General features: G+C 34.6%; 1 protein-coding gene across 6 annotated transcripts in view; it reads left to right on the top strand.

Moving 5' to 3' along the window:
* The window catches only part of Ric8b (RIC8 guanine nucleotide exchange factor B), a 107,389-nt gene that overhangs the window by 33,855 nt on the left and 54,879 nt on the right, over positions 1 to 18,655 (top strand). For all 6 annotated transcript variants that reach the window (XR_003301574.2, XM_026397106.2, XM_026397143.2 and 3 more), the window contains exons 3-4: positions 3,478 to 4,086; positions 14,012 to 14,106. Coding sequence is in view for 5 of the 6 variants with exons in the window: in XM_026397106.2 (XP_026252891.1) it covers positions 3,478 to 4,086; positions 14,012 to 14,106 (704 nt within the window). In the remaining variant the exon portion in view is untranslated. The remainder of the gene's footprint in view (positions 1 to 3,477; positions 4,087 to 14,011; positions 14,107 to 18,655) is intronic.

Below are 18,655 nucleotides of genomic sequence, written 5' to 3'. Positions count from 1 at the left end.
CCTCCTTCCTCCCCCTGGTTCCCTTCTTCTACTCCACTGGTCTTCCTTATATTTTTATGAAGTCTCACCTTGATTTTTTTCTTTTTCTCTAACTTTTCCTTATGAGAGAAAACATAATTTTTGACTTTTTGAGTCTGGTTTATTTCACTTGACATAATGCTCTCAACTTCTATCCATTTTCCTGCAAATAACATAATTTCATTTTTCTTTATGGCTATATAAAACTCATCGTATCACATTTTCTTATTTAGTCAGTTGTTGATGGTTATCTAGGCTGGTTCCATAACATGGCTATTGTGAGTTGCACTGCTGTAAGCATGGGAATGCATAGATTGCTTTTAGCAGGCTGACTGAAATTCTTTTAGATAAATACTGAGGAGTAGTGTAGCTGGGTTATACGGTAGTTCCTTTGAGGAACCTCCTTATTAATTTTCGTAATGGTTGTACTAATTTACAATCCCACTAACAGTGTATTATTAAGTGTTTCTTTCCCCCCCAAATCCTCATTAACATTTATGGATATTTGTATTCTTGGTGATTTTTATATATATATATATGTGTGTGTGTATATATATATATATATATATATATATATATATATATATATATATAGTGTGTGTGTGTGTGTGTGTGTGTGTGCGCGCGCGCGCGCGTTTATTAGAGCTTTACAGTTATACATAGTAGTTGGGTTCATCCAAACAAAATTCTACGTGTGTAGAATTTGATTTTAGTTCACAGTTCTCCCCATTTCCCCCCAACTAACCCTTTTTCTAACCCTTTGTATCTTTGTTGTGAGTTTTGTTCTGTTTTTCATCCTATATTCTCACCTTGTGGTTTTGATTTACATTTCTCTGATTACTAAAGATATTGAACTTTTTTTAGTGTATTTTTTAGTCATTTGTATTTCTTCTTTTGATACACGTCTGTTTCATTTGCCTGTTGATTGATATTTATTTATTTATTTATTTATTCTGGATATTAATTTTATATCAGAAGAGTAGCTGACAAAGATGTTCTCCCCTTCTGTAGGCTCCTGTTCATGCTCTTGTTTCCTTTGCTGTTCTTGAGAATTATTTCTTGAGTTTTAGGAATCCTATTGAGGAAGTAATTGCCTTTGCCTTTATGTTAGATATTAACCCTGTGTTTTCTTCTAGCTGTTGGAAAATTTCTAGGCTAATTCCTAGGTCTTTGATCAATTTTGAGTTGACTTTTGTACAGAGCAAGAGATAGGGATCTAGTTTTATTCTTCTACTTATGGATATCCAGTTTGCTAGCACCATTTGTTAAAAAGGCTGCCTTTTTCCCATTGAATGTTTTTGGCTTCTTTATCAAGGATCACATGATTGTATCTTTGTTGTGAGTTGGTTTCCGTGACTTTTGTTCTATTCCATTGGTCTGTGTGTCCATTTTTATGCCAGTACTATGCTATTTTTGTTACTATAGTTCTGTAGTATGATTTAAAATTTGGTATTGCGATGCCTCCAGCTTTTTGCTTATATTTGCTTTGACTATTCTGGGTCTTTTATTCTTCCATATGGATTTTGTAACTGTTTGTTCTAGTTCTGTGAAGAATATCTTTGGTATTTTCACAGGAATTGATTGACTCTTTAAATTCATTTTGGTAATATGGCCATTTTAACAATATTAAGTCTGCCTATCCATGAACAGGGGTGGTCTTTCCATCTTCTAATATCTTCTTCAATTTCTTTTTTCAGTGTTTTATAATTTTCATTGTAGAGGTCTTTTATTTTCTTGGTTAGATTTATTCTTAGGTGATTCTTTTGTTTGTTCTATGTTGATTTAATATATTGGTACTAGGCTGAATTAATTAGTTCTGCAGTTTTCTGGTCAGATTTTTTGGATTTTCTAAATACATTATCAAATGATCTGCAAATGGTGATTATTTGACTTCTTTCCTTCTATTTGTATCCCTAAAAGGGATGATAGAGGGGATCATGATAAAGGGGATTGAAACCAGTGGTGCTCTACTACTGAGTTACATCCCCAACCCTTATTTTTAATTTTGAGACAAGGCCTTGCAAAATTGCCTAGACTGGCCTTAAACTTGATGTGGCTAGTGTCATTATTGCATGCTGATTTTAATTTCTGTGGGTATTCTTGCCAGGCATAGTGGTGCACATTTGTAATCCTAGCAACTCAGGAGGCTGAGATAGGAGAATCCCAAGTTCAAGGCCAGTCTCAGCAACTTGGCAAGATCCTATCTCAACATCAAAAAATAAAACGAATTGGGGATGCAGTTCAGTGGTAAAGTACCCTGGGTTCAATCCCAGTACAAAAGCAAAAAAAAAAAAAAAAAAAAAAAAGTAAAAAAAAAAATTCCTGCTGTAACATTGACATTAAAACACTAAAAGAAAGTCACTTTAGTTATCAGATATGACAAGATAAAGTTGTCATTTCATGAATTTTTTTTTTTAGCTTGTCAGGTAAGGGTCATTTCCATCTCTGTTTAGAGAACATATTTTCATTTAAAATTAGTATTTCCATAGCTGTATGACCAGTATATACTGAGAAGTTGCACATAGTCTGGGATTCTTACCAAGATCATCTTTGACCCCAGGTAACCTCTTTTTCAAGGATTTAAGTCTGACAGTAAGTTAATATCTTATATTGGTAATTGTTGTTGTTTTTATAAAATGTAAGGGTATATAGTAGTATCCAGCAATGAAATGAGTATACTTGTTTGGTCCACATATAAGGGTAAGAGAAAGCTTACATTGAATTTGGAGGGAATGATCTGTGATTTTTAAATTTGACAATAGTATATTTTCACACAAATAAGATTGAGTATACTTTGGGTTCATCCTAAAAGAATTGTTTTTGAGATGATGTTAGCAAAATTTGGATCCACCACTGCTACATATTACTGTTACTGTTACAATCTGCACCCTACACCAAGGCAACAAAGGAGAATTAAGATTCTATCTTCTCAGAGCTTCCCAAACAATGTCTTAGCACAGGGCTGCCCAGAGGAAGAGAGACTTTTTCCTAGTTTGCCCATCTAGAGGGAACCTTTTTAGCATCTAGTCTGCCTAGGGGGGTCACCTTTTTTTTGCAATTGGTTCAAAACATAATATATGCTAGCTGAACCCTCTTTGGAACCCCATATTTGGAATAACTTTTATCAGTTTTTGTCAGCAAAAGTACTTCTCTGGGTCATTTGATGAGTAAGTATTAGATTTTAGCTAAAGAAGAGGGACACTTGGGATGACTGCCATGGAAGAAATATTAAGAAATATTTAGAAGAAAGAGCACAACTAAACATTGGCAGAAATGCTTATCTCCTTCAGTTATTTTACAAAAAAGAGCATGTATTATGGGCAATTGTGAACTAGTTCTTAATCTTTATTTCTGAGGAGGGAATAGCTATGATTCAAACTGATTGCCTTCAAACCTGATGCTGTTTAGTCTGATGTTGAAAATCACATAATGGTTTTTGCATACTCTCTTGTTTTTCAGAAACTGTGTGAAGGCATATTTAAAGTCCTTGTAAAGGACGTCCCAACAACATGTCAAGTGTCCTGCCTGGAAGTACTCCGCATTCTCTCCAGAGACAAAAAGATTTTAGTTCCTGTAACAACCAAGGAAAACATGCAGATATTGCTGAGACTAGCCAAGCTAACTGAGTCGGATGATTCTTTGGAGAAGGTGTCAGAGTTCCCAGTTATTGTGGAATCATTAAAGTGTCTATGTAACATAGTGTTCAACAGTCAGATGGCACAGCAGCTCAGCCTGGAACTTAATCTTGCTGCAAAGCTCTGTAACCTCCTGAGAAAGTGCAAGGACCGAAAATTTATCAATGACATTAAGTGCTTTGACTTGCGCTTGCTCTTTCTCCTGTCACTTTTGCACACTGACATCAGGTCACAATTGCGCTATGAGCTCCAGGGACTACAGCTGCTAACCCAGATCTTGGAAAGTGCCTTTAGCATCAAGTGGACCGATGAGTATGAATCGGCCATAGATCATAATGGACCTCCTCTCTCACCTCAGGAGACAGACTGTGCCATTGAGGCCCTCAAAGCTCTCTTCAATGTGACAGTAGACAGTTGGAAGGTGCATAAAGAGGTAAGGTTGAGAATGGTATTCTTATCTACCTGGAGTTTAATTGTCTGGTATGTTCTTATAGCTGTCTGCAAGGGAAGCATGCTAAATTGGAAAATGGAAAAAGTTACCAGTTCCTCCATGAATCAGTTGTATGAACTGTGATATTTCTTAACCATTACTAAATCTTATTCTTTCCATTTGTGTAATACCTGTCGGAAGAATGGTGTGGAGATGAACTACTGTTTTGTAAGATGCCAAATATAGTTTTCTGACTTGTACTATCACTGTCTTTTTCAGAGTCTTTTTCATGAACAAGATAAGATTTAAAGGGAAATAAAACAATGCAGTTAATAAAGGTATAGGTATTTTTGATGGCTGCCACCTTAAAAGCTCAGATAATATGCCAGTCAATTAAAACTGATCAGTCTTTGATGTCAGCTCAGAAGAAGAAAAAATCCTATGTGTATGTATACCTATTAGCCCATTCTCCTAGGTGTTCCTATGTAGTGTAAGATAACTGTCAAAAATACAGGACTACAAACTAGAGATATCCATGCTTATACATAATTCTAGAAAACAAACATAATTACACAAGGGGATAAGAAAGGTTGTTTCAAATCACTTATTTCTAGATTGAGTCTTCTGAGGCTTGGGCCTTCCAGCAAACCAAAATGAGGCAGATTTGGTAGTTTATATTTGAATACCTACAAGAACAATATGCTAACAATGAAACTTGGCTTAAGGAAATCAACAATTTTAAGTAAAATGGACATAAACTAGTCCTTTCTTCTAAAATCCAGACATTTCACATTTTCTCTCTCTTTAACCATAAATGACTAGTGAAATTTAGCCTGTGCCCTAAAAAAAAAAAAAAGACATCCGACTTTAGAATTTAGATTAATATTTTGATGTGTCCATTTGAAATAATTCTCACCCATGAATAAAGATCTGTATTTGCCAGAAAACTACTTTAAAAGGATTATCTCAATGTAGTGCTGTAGTGAGAGTATGCAGGCATGAGTTTTAAAATGCAGATAGATCTGTATTTTGAAACCAAATATTTGAAGATCAGTCCTAACAGCTGTTTTAGATGACTGTAGTATGGTCAGTTTTTTCCTGAGAGTTGGCAGGAAAAGATGTGGAAAGCCCACATGCTCCATTTATGCTTTGAAACCAAATATTTAGAAGTATTTGAAATGTTATGTCTCTATGCTTATTTGGTACCTCCTATGGTTATTTTTCTTACACTGTTTGTTTTGGTGTTTTTAAGTTCTTCATTTAGTTGTAAGAGATACTCTAAGACTGTTGGTTTGCCATTGTTGGAGTCCCTATTATTTTAAGTTATACCTAAAATAGTAGCTCACAGTGTTCAGATTCCTGACAAAAACACTTTATAATTTAGTGGCTACACATCAGTAGATATGTGGGATGACATGTAATGAAAATTAGTAAATTAAGATTAGCCCTTATTAGTGTGCTTTAGTTATAAGTAACAGAGGGACTGGAAGGAGCTTTAGAAAATGTTGAAGTAGCGTATACTTATTCTGTGTTATAGAATGGTTTTTCTCCAAAATAAAAGTATCTATTGAAAAAGGGCCAGTATTCCAAGATTAGGTATCTCAGACCTCCTACTACCTGTTTGAGTCTGGATCAATTGATACAGCCATTACAAAATGTGCAAAATCAGCATGACTCTTGGCTATTATTGAAGTTTTCAGAAATATAAATAATATTTAAAATAGGATCTTTGCCAACCATTTAGAAAAGAATGTCTTCATGAGTCTCCAAATTCAGCTCTTAGCAAACATTTATCATTTATCATTATCCAAATATTTATGGACAATTACTAGACATTACACTGGGCATTATATAATGTATTGGCAAATAACAGGCATTGTTTATGAAACCTCCATTTTGTGGGTGAAATAGGTGATAAATCAGTAAAAAAATTACATAATTAAAATTGTGTTATTTGCTATGAGAGAACAATGCAATGATTGACAATATATAATACAGTTACAGAAGACTCTGAAAGTCTTTTCTGAGATCTGAAGATTCAGAATGATTCAGCCATCTGAAGAATAGAGGGATGAATGGTTCCTAGAAATTGTGTAGCATGTGAAAAGACCACAGAAACCAAAACAGGAGTTTTTAGGAAGATAGTCACAACTTAGTTCAAAGAAACCTCTAATCAGGGCAGAGAGACTTACTACTAAGAATCTGTTTACTGGGTTTCAAGATCTCCTTAGTTTGTCAGCTGAAGTGTTTTACTTTGAGCAAGCACCCAAAGACTAGTTAACACTTTAAAACACCAACTGAAATAAAGGAATATGAAAAACTTATTAATCAAAAGAATCTAACTTTAAAAATAACTAGAGGCTCATTGTAGAGGATCTAGGAAAAAAACATAGAAGCAAGAAAATACAAACTATCTGAAAACTCACCCCTGAGAAGATAAGCACTGTTTGCATTTTGATGTGTATCTTTCTAACTATTCTCCATTATGTAATATATAAATAGAAATATATATTTCTGTCTATATATTTCTCTCTATATATATATTCACATACACACACAAAATGTAGTCATTTTATTATTTTCATCTTTGTTGCACAACCAATGTTCTTGAAGACTAGTTACTAGTTTTCAACTCTGGAGGTGTTAACTCTGTGGAGAGCGCTTACTGGGCACGGGTGAGGCCATGGGTTTGATCCCCAGTAACTCCCCACACACTTACACAGAGTATTAGTTTTCAAAAATGCGTTTCTTGAAGCTGGGAGGTTCCTAGGAGTATCCTCTAGGGGTGGGTGGGTGGTATCCCAGGTTCCCCACTTCCACTTTATAAAACAGCACCTTTGATTGTTGTTGCTATTGTTGTTGCTATTGCTGTTGTTTTAATTTAGGTTTGTAATTAAGATTTCATTTGGAGGATAAAAAAGAGTTCTGCAAAAAACCCCAAAACTTTGACAACTACTTTGTAACTCCTATTTGTTGAAGATGATAAATCCTTATGAAAGAATGCATACAAATACTTGTGAGTATGTAGAATACTTCACCCTGGCACGGTGGCACACGCCTGTAATCCCAGCAGCTCAGGAGGCTGAGGCAGGAGGATCGCAAGTTCAAAAGTAAGCCTCAGCAAACGTGAGGTGCTAAGCAACTCAGTGAGACCCTGTCTCTAAAAAAATTGCAAAATAGAGCTGGGGATGTGGTTCAGTGGTTAAATGCTTCTGAGTTCAATCCCCAGTAAACCCTCCCCCCCCCCCCCCACAAAGAATACTATTAAGTATAAATACAAAAGTATTTATGAATATTCCTTCATAAGCATTCTCAACCTTTGACAAATCCTGTTTGGAGGCACTTAAATCATAATTGCTTGCTATTTTAAATATCAATATAGTAAATTCTCTGGTTGTAAAAGTTTTAGTAAATAACCTGAAATTGATGGGCCAGAGCATTTCAAATTTTTCAGGTTTTTTTGATTGATAGCTATTGCCCAACTGACTTCAAAAGAAGGGTGCTGAATATACCTTTCCAAATGCTAGGCATTTATTTTACTTCTGTAGTTTTTTGCCTGTTTCACAATTTCTTAGCCTAACAGTTACAGAAAAATACAGACATTTGGTTTTGGTTTTAACTGTTTTAGCAAGTATTTTTATGACTTCCTTCATTTATAATTCACAAAAAACAGAAAATGAAGGACTAGATGTTTCGTGAGGTTTAGCAAATTAGTGCCATTTGTGCATTTCAGATTTAGGCCTCAGTGTTGAATTCCTGCCTGCCTGTTGATACCATCAGCAGATTAATTTGGAGATTTCCTTTTCATGGGAAATGTAGCTGGCTTTATTTCCTTGTGTAAAGACAGAGTCTCCCTCCCTTCCTACCTACTCCTTGTCTCCTCTCTTTCTCTCCCTTTCCTAGAGATAGTATATTTGAAAAGGTTGAATGATTCCTTTAGCAGGACATAAAGTTAGCTGTAGAAAAGTTAATTGAAATGGCCTTGTCTTCTTCCTGCTTCAACATTTTCCTAAATCTCTGTTGATGGAGGAGAGCATGTTAATCTATGGGTCCTTTATGTAGTACACATTTCCCTGTCGGGGAAATGTGTACCACATAAAGTATCAATGCAGGGTAATAAGGAAGTACAAGGACCAGTAGACTTGATAGAGCCAGATAACTAAGTGCAAACAAAAATTCATGTTTTTAAGGAGTCAAAAGATGCTGTTTGAATGAGATAAAACAGTGAATGCTCACAGAAGTTACTTGAGAATGTCACACTGTAACAGAAGAGGTTAGTTCCCTCATTATTTAGAGACTTTGAAGGAAATGTAGGGAAAGATAGGATATTACTTAAAAATAAAGCTTCAGGCTGTGCAGTTTTTTCTTGTTGAATAAATTTTTCAACAAACATTAAGTATCCAGTTCGTGCCACCTTTTATGTTAGACACACAGAATGCAAGGTAAAACATCACTGTCTTCAAGGCAGTAAAAACCTAGTAGAGAAATTAGTCATGTAGACACAGGTGGAGCCGGACATGGTAGCACACACCTATAATCCTGGCAATTCTGTAGGCTGAGGCAGGAGGATCACAAATTGAAGGTCAGCCTCAGCAACTTAGTGAAACCCTCATCTCAAAAAAAAAATAGAAAGAGCTGGAGATATAGCTCAGTGGCAAAGCACTCCTGGGTTCAATTTCCAATTGCTACTTCCCCTGTCCCAAAAAACTCTACACAAGTGGTTGTGTGGTTCTGTCTTGGTACATTTTCTGTTGCTATCACAGAATACCACAGTCTGATAATGTATAAATAATAGAGGTTTATTTTGTTCATGGCTTTGGAGTCTATATGAAGTCCAAGATTCAGGGATCATAACTGGTGAGGTCTTTTGGCTAAGGCATCGTATGGTGAAAGAGCATGCATGTGTGTGTGCATGAGAGAACCTGTGAACATATAAGGGTGCTAGGAATCACCAGAATTTATCCTAACCCACTCCCATTATAATAGCATGAATCCATTCATACATGACCTAAACGTTTCTTAAAGATCCTACCCACCCAGTACAGTTAAATGAAAACTAGATTTCAATGTGAAGTTTGGAGGGAACATTCAAAATAAAGCAAGCTGTTTGTAATATTATATATTATTATTTTCTGTATGCTTAAAAACAATAATCACTTCAGCAGTGCACAGCAGCTTCAGGTGCTGTCTATTCTGGATCTTTGGGCTTTTTCTCTGGCATTGATTAGAAAGATTAAAGTTTGAATAAAAAGATAGGAGAAAATGGATATTTTTTTCTAAATAAAATGAAATCTTCCACAATTTGCAAAGGAGGGGGGAAAAGATTTCATATAATAACGGAATCCGTAACTAAGAAGCAAAGCCTTTGTAAAGAAATTCCAAAGAATTTCATAATTTTTATCTTGCTTTTAATGTTATCTGATTTTAATTTCCACTATTACAACCAAACCTACTTTCTCACTTTTTCTTCCTCTGCTCTTTGTTCTGAGGGATTTTTCCCCTCAACCTTTGGAAGTGATATCATTTTAGAGAAGCAAATGTTGATATCCTAAAGATACAAAAACTAAATCATGAAGCAAGTAAATAACAGTTGTAAAAGCTGTGATTATATACTGTTTTATAAGAGCAATCACATTCAGTCCTTATGGTATTCTTGGGAGCAGCATTATTAACCCCATTTAAGAGATGAGGACATCAAAGATTGGAACATTGAGAAAAGTCACACAGCAGAGTAACCAACAGTGGGAAGTAGTGACCACAATAACCTTTGTTAAGTAAGATTTCTTAAATGATAGCATTGCTTTAACAGTTATTTATTGAGGCACTGACTGATGGAATAGAATAAAAATCTAGAAATAAACCTGTATATCTGTAGTCAACTGGTTTATGATACAGGTGACATGGAAGTACAGTGGGGTTTTTCACAAATAGTATTGGATCATTTGTATGGAAAAAACCAGTTTTGAATCCTTACCTTATACTGTATACCCCAAAAGAGAAGTTGAGTTATGTAAAAGATCTAAATACACCGGATAAAATAATATAGCTTCTAAAAGTTTACTGCTGTGACTTTATCTCAAATAAGTTAAACCTTTCTTTTTTTGTGTAGTACTGGAGATTGAACCTAGGGGCATTCTACCACAAAGCTGCATCCCCAGCCCTCTTTACTTTATTATTTTTAAAAATTTGAGACAGGGTCCTGCTAAGTTACTGAGGTTGGCCTTGAACTTGTGATCCTCCTGCCTCAGTCTTCTGAGTTGCTGGGGTTATAGGCATGTACCATCATGCCTAGCCAAACATTTCTTAAATAAGCAAATATTTCCAAATAAAATGGAATACAATATGGATTATATCTAAAGGAAAAAATTGTCCTTCATTAAAATGAGTACCTTAGAAAAAGAAAGGAAAATGGCAGCCCACTAAGTGGGACAAGATATTTGCAGCACATATGTACAATAAAATATTCAGAACTCATTAGAAAGTCTTACAAATCCATAAGGATAAATCAGTAAACACAATAGAAAAATAGGCAAAATATTTATATAGGAACTTTCAAAACAAGCTTTCCAAATGACCAAATAAACATAAGACATACAATAAAAATACGTGTTCAGTTTTATTAGTCATCATGAAAATGCAAATTAAAACAAAAAATAACCTACATATCCTACATAAACTAAAGTTTAAAAAGCTGACAATATTCAGTATCAATGAAATTATAAAGAAACTATTATAAGTATAGGTTAAAACACTGACAGTACCTTGTAAAGCTTGATGTATGTGTGTTCCCTGTGACTCAGTATCCCTTTTCCTGGAGTATACACGTGCATTCCAGATGACATGTAAAAAGCATGTTTATTGGGGCTGGGGATGTGGCTCAAGCGGTAGCGCGCTACCCTGGCATGCGTGCGGCCCGGGTTCGATCCTCAGCACCACATACCAACAAAGATGTTGTGTCTGCCGAGAACTAAAAAATAAATATTAAAAATTCTCTCTCTCTCTCTCTCTCCCTCCCTCCTCTCTCACTCTCTCTTTTAAAAAAAAAAAAAAAAGCATGTTTATTGCAGCACTTGTTAGAATACCCCCCAAACATTCAACAATTCAAGTGTCATCAAGAGTAGGATGGAGCTGAGGCTGTAGCTCAGTAGTAGAACTCTTGCCTAGCATGCATGAGGCACTGGGTTCAATCCCCAGCACCACATTAAAAAAAAAAAAAAAAAAAAACACTAAATAAACAAAATAAAGGTATTGTCAATCTACAACTAAAAATATTTTTTTTAAAGAGTAGGATAGATAAGTTAATGATAATACATTTATACACTAGAACACGGTATAGCAGTGCTTTCTTAACCCATCTGTGGTGGAGGGACAAGATTTTTTTCCCTAGCTGTCAGAATGAAAGTCTTGTATGATCCAGTATTACATACAATGTCCAAATGCTCGAAAAGTTTATAAATGTTCCTGTGATACCTTCTGTACTCATGACTTTGAAGATGAGTGACAAACAGGGTGTGGACCAGCACCACACTTTGTATAGCGCTGCTCCCAAGCAGTGGAAAAGAAAAAAAACTAACTACATTCAACATGGGTGAATCTCACAGTCACTGGCAAGAGGGTCTATACTTTATGGGTCCATTCATGTAAAGTTCAGTGACAACACTAACCTGTGATATTAGAAGTTAGGATTACTTTTCAGGAGCAGAAGGCTGTCATTGGAGGGAGTGTGAGGAGAATTTGGGGCTCTTAATCTTGGCCTTGCATGATGTTTTTATTGATGTGCTCATTTTGTGAGAAGTTATCTAGCCACACACTTATAATTTGGGCATTTTTCTGCTTATTCATATTATACAACATTTACATTAAAACCTGTTGACCATGGGCTGGGGCTAGGGCTCAGTGGTAGAGCACTTGCCTCACATGTGTGAGGCACTGGGTTTGATTCTCAGCACCGCATATACATAAATGAATAAAATAAAGGTCCATCAACAACTAAAAAAAATATTTATAAAAAACCAAAACTGTTGATCACCTATTAAAGCAGTGCCCTCATCTTTATGAGGGTAATAGATTAGTGGAGAAAACAAAGATATATGAGTAAGTAAACAAATGTAAAGTCACAAATTATGGTTTCATAAAAAGAAATCTTTAAGATAGAGAATCATGAAGGAATATGCTTAGATCAGTGATCAGAGAAGGGGCTTCTCTAAGAAGATGTTTTAGCTGAGATCTGGAGGATGAAAAACAATCAGCTATGTAAAGAGCAGAGGCAAGTAATCCAGTCATTTCAGAAGTTGTTTTGAGTAGAGAATGGAGAGAACTTAGTAAATGTAGGGTAAAAGAGAGCATTGCAGACAGAAAGTATAACTTGGGAATAGGTGTTATTAAAAACTAGAAAAGGAGGAGATGCAATGGAAAGTAGGATTTGGGTTTGCAGTTACAAATAACAGACCACAATAGATACTTTTGCAGGAGGCTTGTCACCATCCGCATGAGAAGAGAAAGAGTGTTATATATAGAACAAAAGGAAGTAGATCCCCCAGTTAATTTTCAAAATCAAGGAAAATGTGACCTTATCAAGAGTTAAGTAATAGTTGAGTTTGGCATGGGTTTTAATATACCTCATGTAATTTGTGGTAAGTGAAAGTATATTTACATATGAGAGAATTTTCACCCAAGCATTTGGGGATGGATGATGAACCCTGCAGTCTCAGTGCCTCTGGCATTCCACTGGTCCCTCTTTCTCTTTTCCCTCTCTTCCTACCCACACAGTTGTTTATCACTTCACAGTCTCACTCTTTGACTTCTTCCCCCACACCCTCACATATTTTATTGAAAGTTTTAAAGCATTTTTATGCATGGCATTTTCTTTAACTTAATCCTAAGAGCCTTGTGTTTGTGGAGATGCATGTGGGAAAACCAAGGTTCAGGAAGCTGTATGAATTGTTTTAGGTCATAACGTAGGCTTCTAACTCCACATCCAGTACTTTTTCCATTAATACCTTCATCTCTTATAAATGTACATGTTTTAAAAATATTATCACCCACATAAGTAATGAAAGTTTACCCTGTATGCTATGAGAGACATCTCCCTTAAAGGGCGTGTGTGTATGTGTTTGTATATGTATGTATATAGTGTGTGTGTGTGTGTGTGTGTGTGTGTGTGAGTGAGATATACTTCACTTTACATGGACTTGAAATCAGGTATATGCTAAGAAATTTTTGAAAATTTTAACAGTATTTCAAGTGTCTAGAGCTTTCTGAAGTATCGCATATCCAGGATCTCTAACTTAATTATCTCTAATTTCTTGTGTCATATTAATTTCTTAAGAGATAGGACCTTGATGCAGATGATTGTTTCTTTAATACCATTGCCAACGGGTGTTTTTGGCAAAGTAGGAGGAGATAAACTCAGATCACTTTTTTTTTGACTCACTTTCTGGTAGTTTTGTAGGAACTGGGAGATTAAGAGGATTGATCAAAATGAAGTTGATGAACTATTTTTGAAAGTTAAGAGAGCAGACATTTTTTATTAAGGATATACAACCAACTCAAAATAACTATTCCAATTTGAACTTTGATAATGATTAGTGAATTGGAGCAGTTCACCAGAGAATGAAAGAATCTTGACTTTCTGAAAATGGAAAAATAAAACAAAATGAGTAGAATTGAATCTTCATCAAAGGTAAAACAGAGTGGCTAGATCAGAAACTCACTGGTGTCAGCCATTGCTGGAAGTGGTTGGAGTTGCTGAAATAAGATAGTGACTATTTACTTAGTAGTGCCTTGGGAATTCTTTCTAGAGTATCCTGCTGTCTCCCTGTATAGTGTAAGAAGGTTTGGAGGAACAGGTATTATAGTAATGTACTGGACTTTTTCCTTAAGGCATTCATCTCCCAATTTTTCCTCTCCTTTTCTTTTTTGACCATAGAGTGACTCTCATCAATTCCGTGTCATGGCAGCTGTCCTTCGCCACTGTTTACTAATCGTAGGTCCAACTGAAGACAAAACAGAAGAGTTGCACAGGTGGGTAACCTTTGTATTGATATCTCAGTGAAGGGTATCATTAGATCTTGTTTTTTTTTTAATGCATTTCATTTCAATCATTATAAGCACAAGAAAATGGAAATGTTATAGTAAATCAGGTTACTGGTAGGTCAGAAATTGTAACAACTTCCTGATGAGAAATTTTCATTCTGTCTTCTTTGACTTCATTATGTTAAAATCCAACAAGAGAAGAGAATTTGACATTTTGTTGTATTCCATCATAAGCCCCAGAACAACCAGTAATAATCATATCATACAGGTTATTGAATACTTTTTTTGTATGGCATTGTTCTGAGTGCTGTTTAAGATTAACTTCTAGGATCATGATGTAGATCAGTGGTAGAGCACTTACCTAGCATGTGTCAGATCCTAGGTTTGGTCCCCAATCACTGCGCATGTGCCCGTGCACACACACAAGATTAACTACTTTTTTTTTTTTTTTGAGAGAGAGAGAGAGAGAGAATTTTTTAATATTTATTTTTTAGCTTTTGGTGGACAGAACATCTTTATTTTATTTTTATGTGGTGCTGAGGATCAAACTTAGCGCCCCGCACATGCCAGACCAGTGCGCTACTGCTTGAGCCACATCCCCAGCCCAATTAACTACTTTTAATCATCATACCAACCTTATGAGTGAGGAACTACTATCTTCACATTTCAATAAATGAGGAAACTGAAGCATAGAGAGATCAAGCAATTAATTTCTCCAAGATGGCAGTCCTAATAAGTGAAAGAGCTAGGATTTAACCCTGGCTTTTAATTACAACACTCGAGTAATACTTGTATTAATTTCATTTCAAGAACATTTCTCTTAAAATGACATATACTTAAGCATTGATAATTTTTAAAATAATTTATAAAAATAGGGTCACAATGTCTAGTATTAAAATATATTAAAATAGTTAAAAATTTTGTGGCTTATCTGTTAGAAAATTAATAGGCTGATGTTAAAATTTATTATTCTCTGGGGCTGGTGATATAGCTCAGAGATAAAGTACTTTCCTAGCATGTACAAGGCCTGTGTTCCATCTCTAGCACTGGGAAAAAATACATATATATGCGTGTATTTTCTCTGAGAAAAACTTAAGTCAGAATTAATGCATTTTCTAGTTTTCTTACTTTCTATTCGAGATCAAATTTGTAGCTACAGGACTTCATACTTTATCATAAGACTATTTGTACTTTATAAGAATATGAATGGTATTCATTTTTTAATATATACTTTTTTTACAAATAGTAATTTAAGTAATAAAGATATATTCAGGTTTTCAAAGAAACAACTTTGGTATTAACTGATTCATGAAGAAATTAACATGGGTTCCTCTTTTGAGCACTTAAAATTTTATTTTCTACTTTTTAAGCACTTAAAGTTCCATTTTTCAAAATATGGCTCAATTAAAAACTGCATAGAAACAACCAGAATACAAATAAAACATACCCTTGTTATTTTTCAGTCAAATTTATATTATTTTAGTTACGTTTGGCAGGTATATTGTTTAACATTGAACTGAGTTTGTAGGTATGTTATCTTTAGTCTCTTCTCTATGAGCTTTCAAAATATTGTTTTTTTCATGATTAAAAAGCATATTCTTGGACTAGGGTTTTTGACTCAGCGGTAGAGTGCTTGCCTTGTACTTACGGTACCCTGGGTTCGATCCTCAGCACCACATAAAAATAAATAATAATTTATTGTAGTTGGAAATAAAGGTATTGTGCCCAACTATAACTAAAAAATAAATATTTGAAAAAAAAAGCATATTCTTTTTTCTGCAGCTATAGATCATTCTTTCAACTTTCTTAAAACTGTGCCCTTAAAAATTAATCAGGTTGTTGGGTGTGGTGGCACACATCTGTAATCCCAGTGACTCAGGAGGCTGAGGTAGAGAATCTTAAATTTGAGGTCAGCCTCAGAAACTTATAGAGACCCTAAGTAACTTAAGTGAGACCCTGTCTCAAATAAAATAAAATAAAATAAAATAAGGCTGGGAATGTGGCTCAGTGGAAAAAGCACCCCTTGCTTCAATCCCCAGTACCAGAAAAATTAAACAAATAAATAATCAGGTTAACTGCAATAAATCATATCCTAAAAATATTTTTATAAACCATTTTCACCCACTGTAATTTTTTCATACTTCAGAGACACTAGAAATCTAAACTGTAAACACTAATAATAAAAGAAAATTGACATAAACTCAAGTAAATGGACTTTCTTTTTTTGGGGGGGGGAATCAGATATAAGTTAAGGATATGAGGGGAAAGAATTTTGATACTAATTGTTATGCTAGTTAAAAATATATTGGTAAAGATTTCTCTGTAGAATGAATTTAATATCTAATAACAGCACAATGTTTATCAAAAGAACATAATTTCATAATTTTTTTAATCAAATATTGGTTTTTACAGTTCTGGGGATCAAACCCAGGGCCTTGAACATGTTAGGTAAGCACTTCAGCCCTCAGCTACACCCCCATCCACTAAAATCAAATTTTTTTAAAAGACTACTTTTTTTTCTTTGTGATGTTTCTTTTTTTCTTTAAACATGCCTTTATTTTAAAAGTTGCTTTGATAAAAATCTAGACTTCACTGTAAAATAAGAGCCACAGACAAGATTATGAATATTTCTCAAAGGCTTTCCTGGAAAATTGAGGTTGCTGCTGACTTAGCTCTTTGTCTATAATGGTCCTACATGTCCCTTTAATTAGAATTAAAGTGATTAGTATTATTTTGAGCAGTAATGACTTTAGGCTAATCCACTTAAATACAGAGAAAACTGCATCAACCACAAGAGCTATTTTAGGAACTTACTAGAATTATAAATCTATTAAAATCTGCTCTCTGTAGCAACTCTGAAAATAATTTGTGTGTTTGTATGCACATGCATGCGAAGTATACATATGTAATGCTTAATTTTTAAAAAATAAGGATGTTTCAAAGTCATCTCCCATTCTCCTCCCCCCATTCATTAGTTATTTTTCTAAGAGTGTGTGTGTGTGTGTAAAATACTTTGTTTCAAAGAAAAATGTATGAGTAATCCTAGATAGACTCGTTTATGGTTGTGCATTATCAAACCCGTAGGATTATGATGATGATTAAATGAGAAGTTCATAAAGCACCCTGTCCCCAGTGCTGAATAAGCTCTTAGTAAACAGGAGCTGCTGCCGCCACATTACTTTTTTTACTGTTATTAAAGTAAGATTATTGACTCTTAGATCTAATACTCAGTTCTAATTTTTTTAAAGTTGTTTCTTTGAAAAATGATAAAAATAAAATAGTTTTTGGATCTTGACCTTTTATTTAGAACATATTTGTATGTTTATCCTGTAATCGTAAAGAAATTCATTTTCCATTATTTTGAGTATTTTTCTGAAGTCAGATATGTTCAGTGACACAGCATGTCCAAAGCCTATAAAGGTGATGCAGAAGAGTGACTGAAAAGCCCGGCAACTTTTTCTGGCTGGGTTTTTGTTGTTGTTGTTTTGTTTTGTTTTTGTTTTTGTTTTTGTTTTCAGATTAATCAAAAGGACATGAGCATAGAGATAAAATGAGAGCTCACAAAAACAGCAGACCTTGACCTTCATTTCCACTAATCAACATTTTAGTTAGTTTTTCTGTTTGTTCCATTTCATTCCCTTTTGTCTATGCTTATGGTAACAAGAACGTTGGTGATATTATCCACCTTTTTTGATACATAAAAAGGCATCCTAATTCTGTTTCATCTCTACTGTTTGTCTGAAAATATTTTCAGCACTCCTGTCCATAATCAATAAGCTTATGCATAAACTTAGCCCCCAAAAGTTGCGTGGGATGTGGATTTGTTTTATTTTGGAGACAAGAGGGAAGCAGGGAGTGTCCTATACATTGATAAGGAGATTTAACTTATTTAATTTATTTTGGGCTTTCATTTTAGTTTCTTTTAGTCACTTGAGTACATCTACAAAGCTTTTTGGTTTTTTTTTTTTTTCCTTGTTCTTTGTTTAAATTAATTCATTTTGTCTCACATACCAATGGGACAGTTCAGCTCCTGACTTCTCATTGCAATGCTAAACATTATGTCTTACACGTGACACACTTTCCCCCTCCAATTTTTAATATTGTGTTTTACACTTATAAAATTTGCCATCTTTAACAATGATTAAGCATATAGTTCAGCAATGTTAAATACAGTGTTGTGCAACCATCACCACCATTCACTTCTACAACTCTTCATCTTGTAAAACTGAAACTGTACCCATTAAACAGTAACTTCTCATTCCTCCCTCTCCTTAGCTCCTAGTAACCACTATTTAACTTTGGTCTTTGTGGCTTTGGTTGCTCAAGTGTAAACTCATACAAGATTTGTCTTTTGGTGGCTGACTTTTTTCACTTAGAATAATGCCCTCAAGGTTCATTAATGTTGTAACAAAAGGCTGCATTTTCTTTCTTTTTAAGGCTGGATAACATTATAGATATATACCACATTGTAGGTATATATGCTTGGGTTGCTTCTACATTTTAGCTGTTGTTACTAATGCTGCTATGAACATGGGTA

This window comes from Urocitellus parryii, chromosome 5 (genome assembly GCF_045843805.1).
Source record: "Urocitellus parryii isolate mUroPar1 chromosome 5, mUroPar1.hap1, whole genome shotgun sequence".
In the NCBI taxonomy this organism is placed as follows: domain Eukaryota; kingdom Metazoa; phylum Chordata; class Mammalia; order Rodentia; family Sciuridae; genus Urocitellus; species Urocitellus parryii.
The sequence above is the reverse complement of the archived record's forward strand: the minus strand, read 5'-3'. Positions and strand labels throughout refer to the sequence as shown.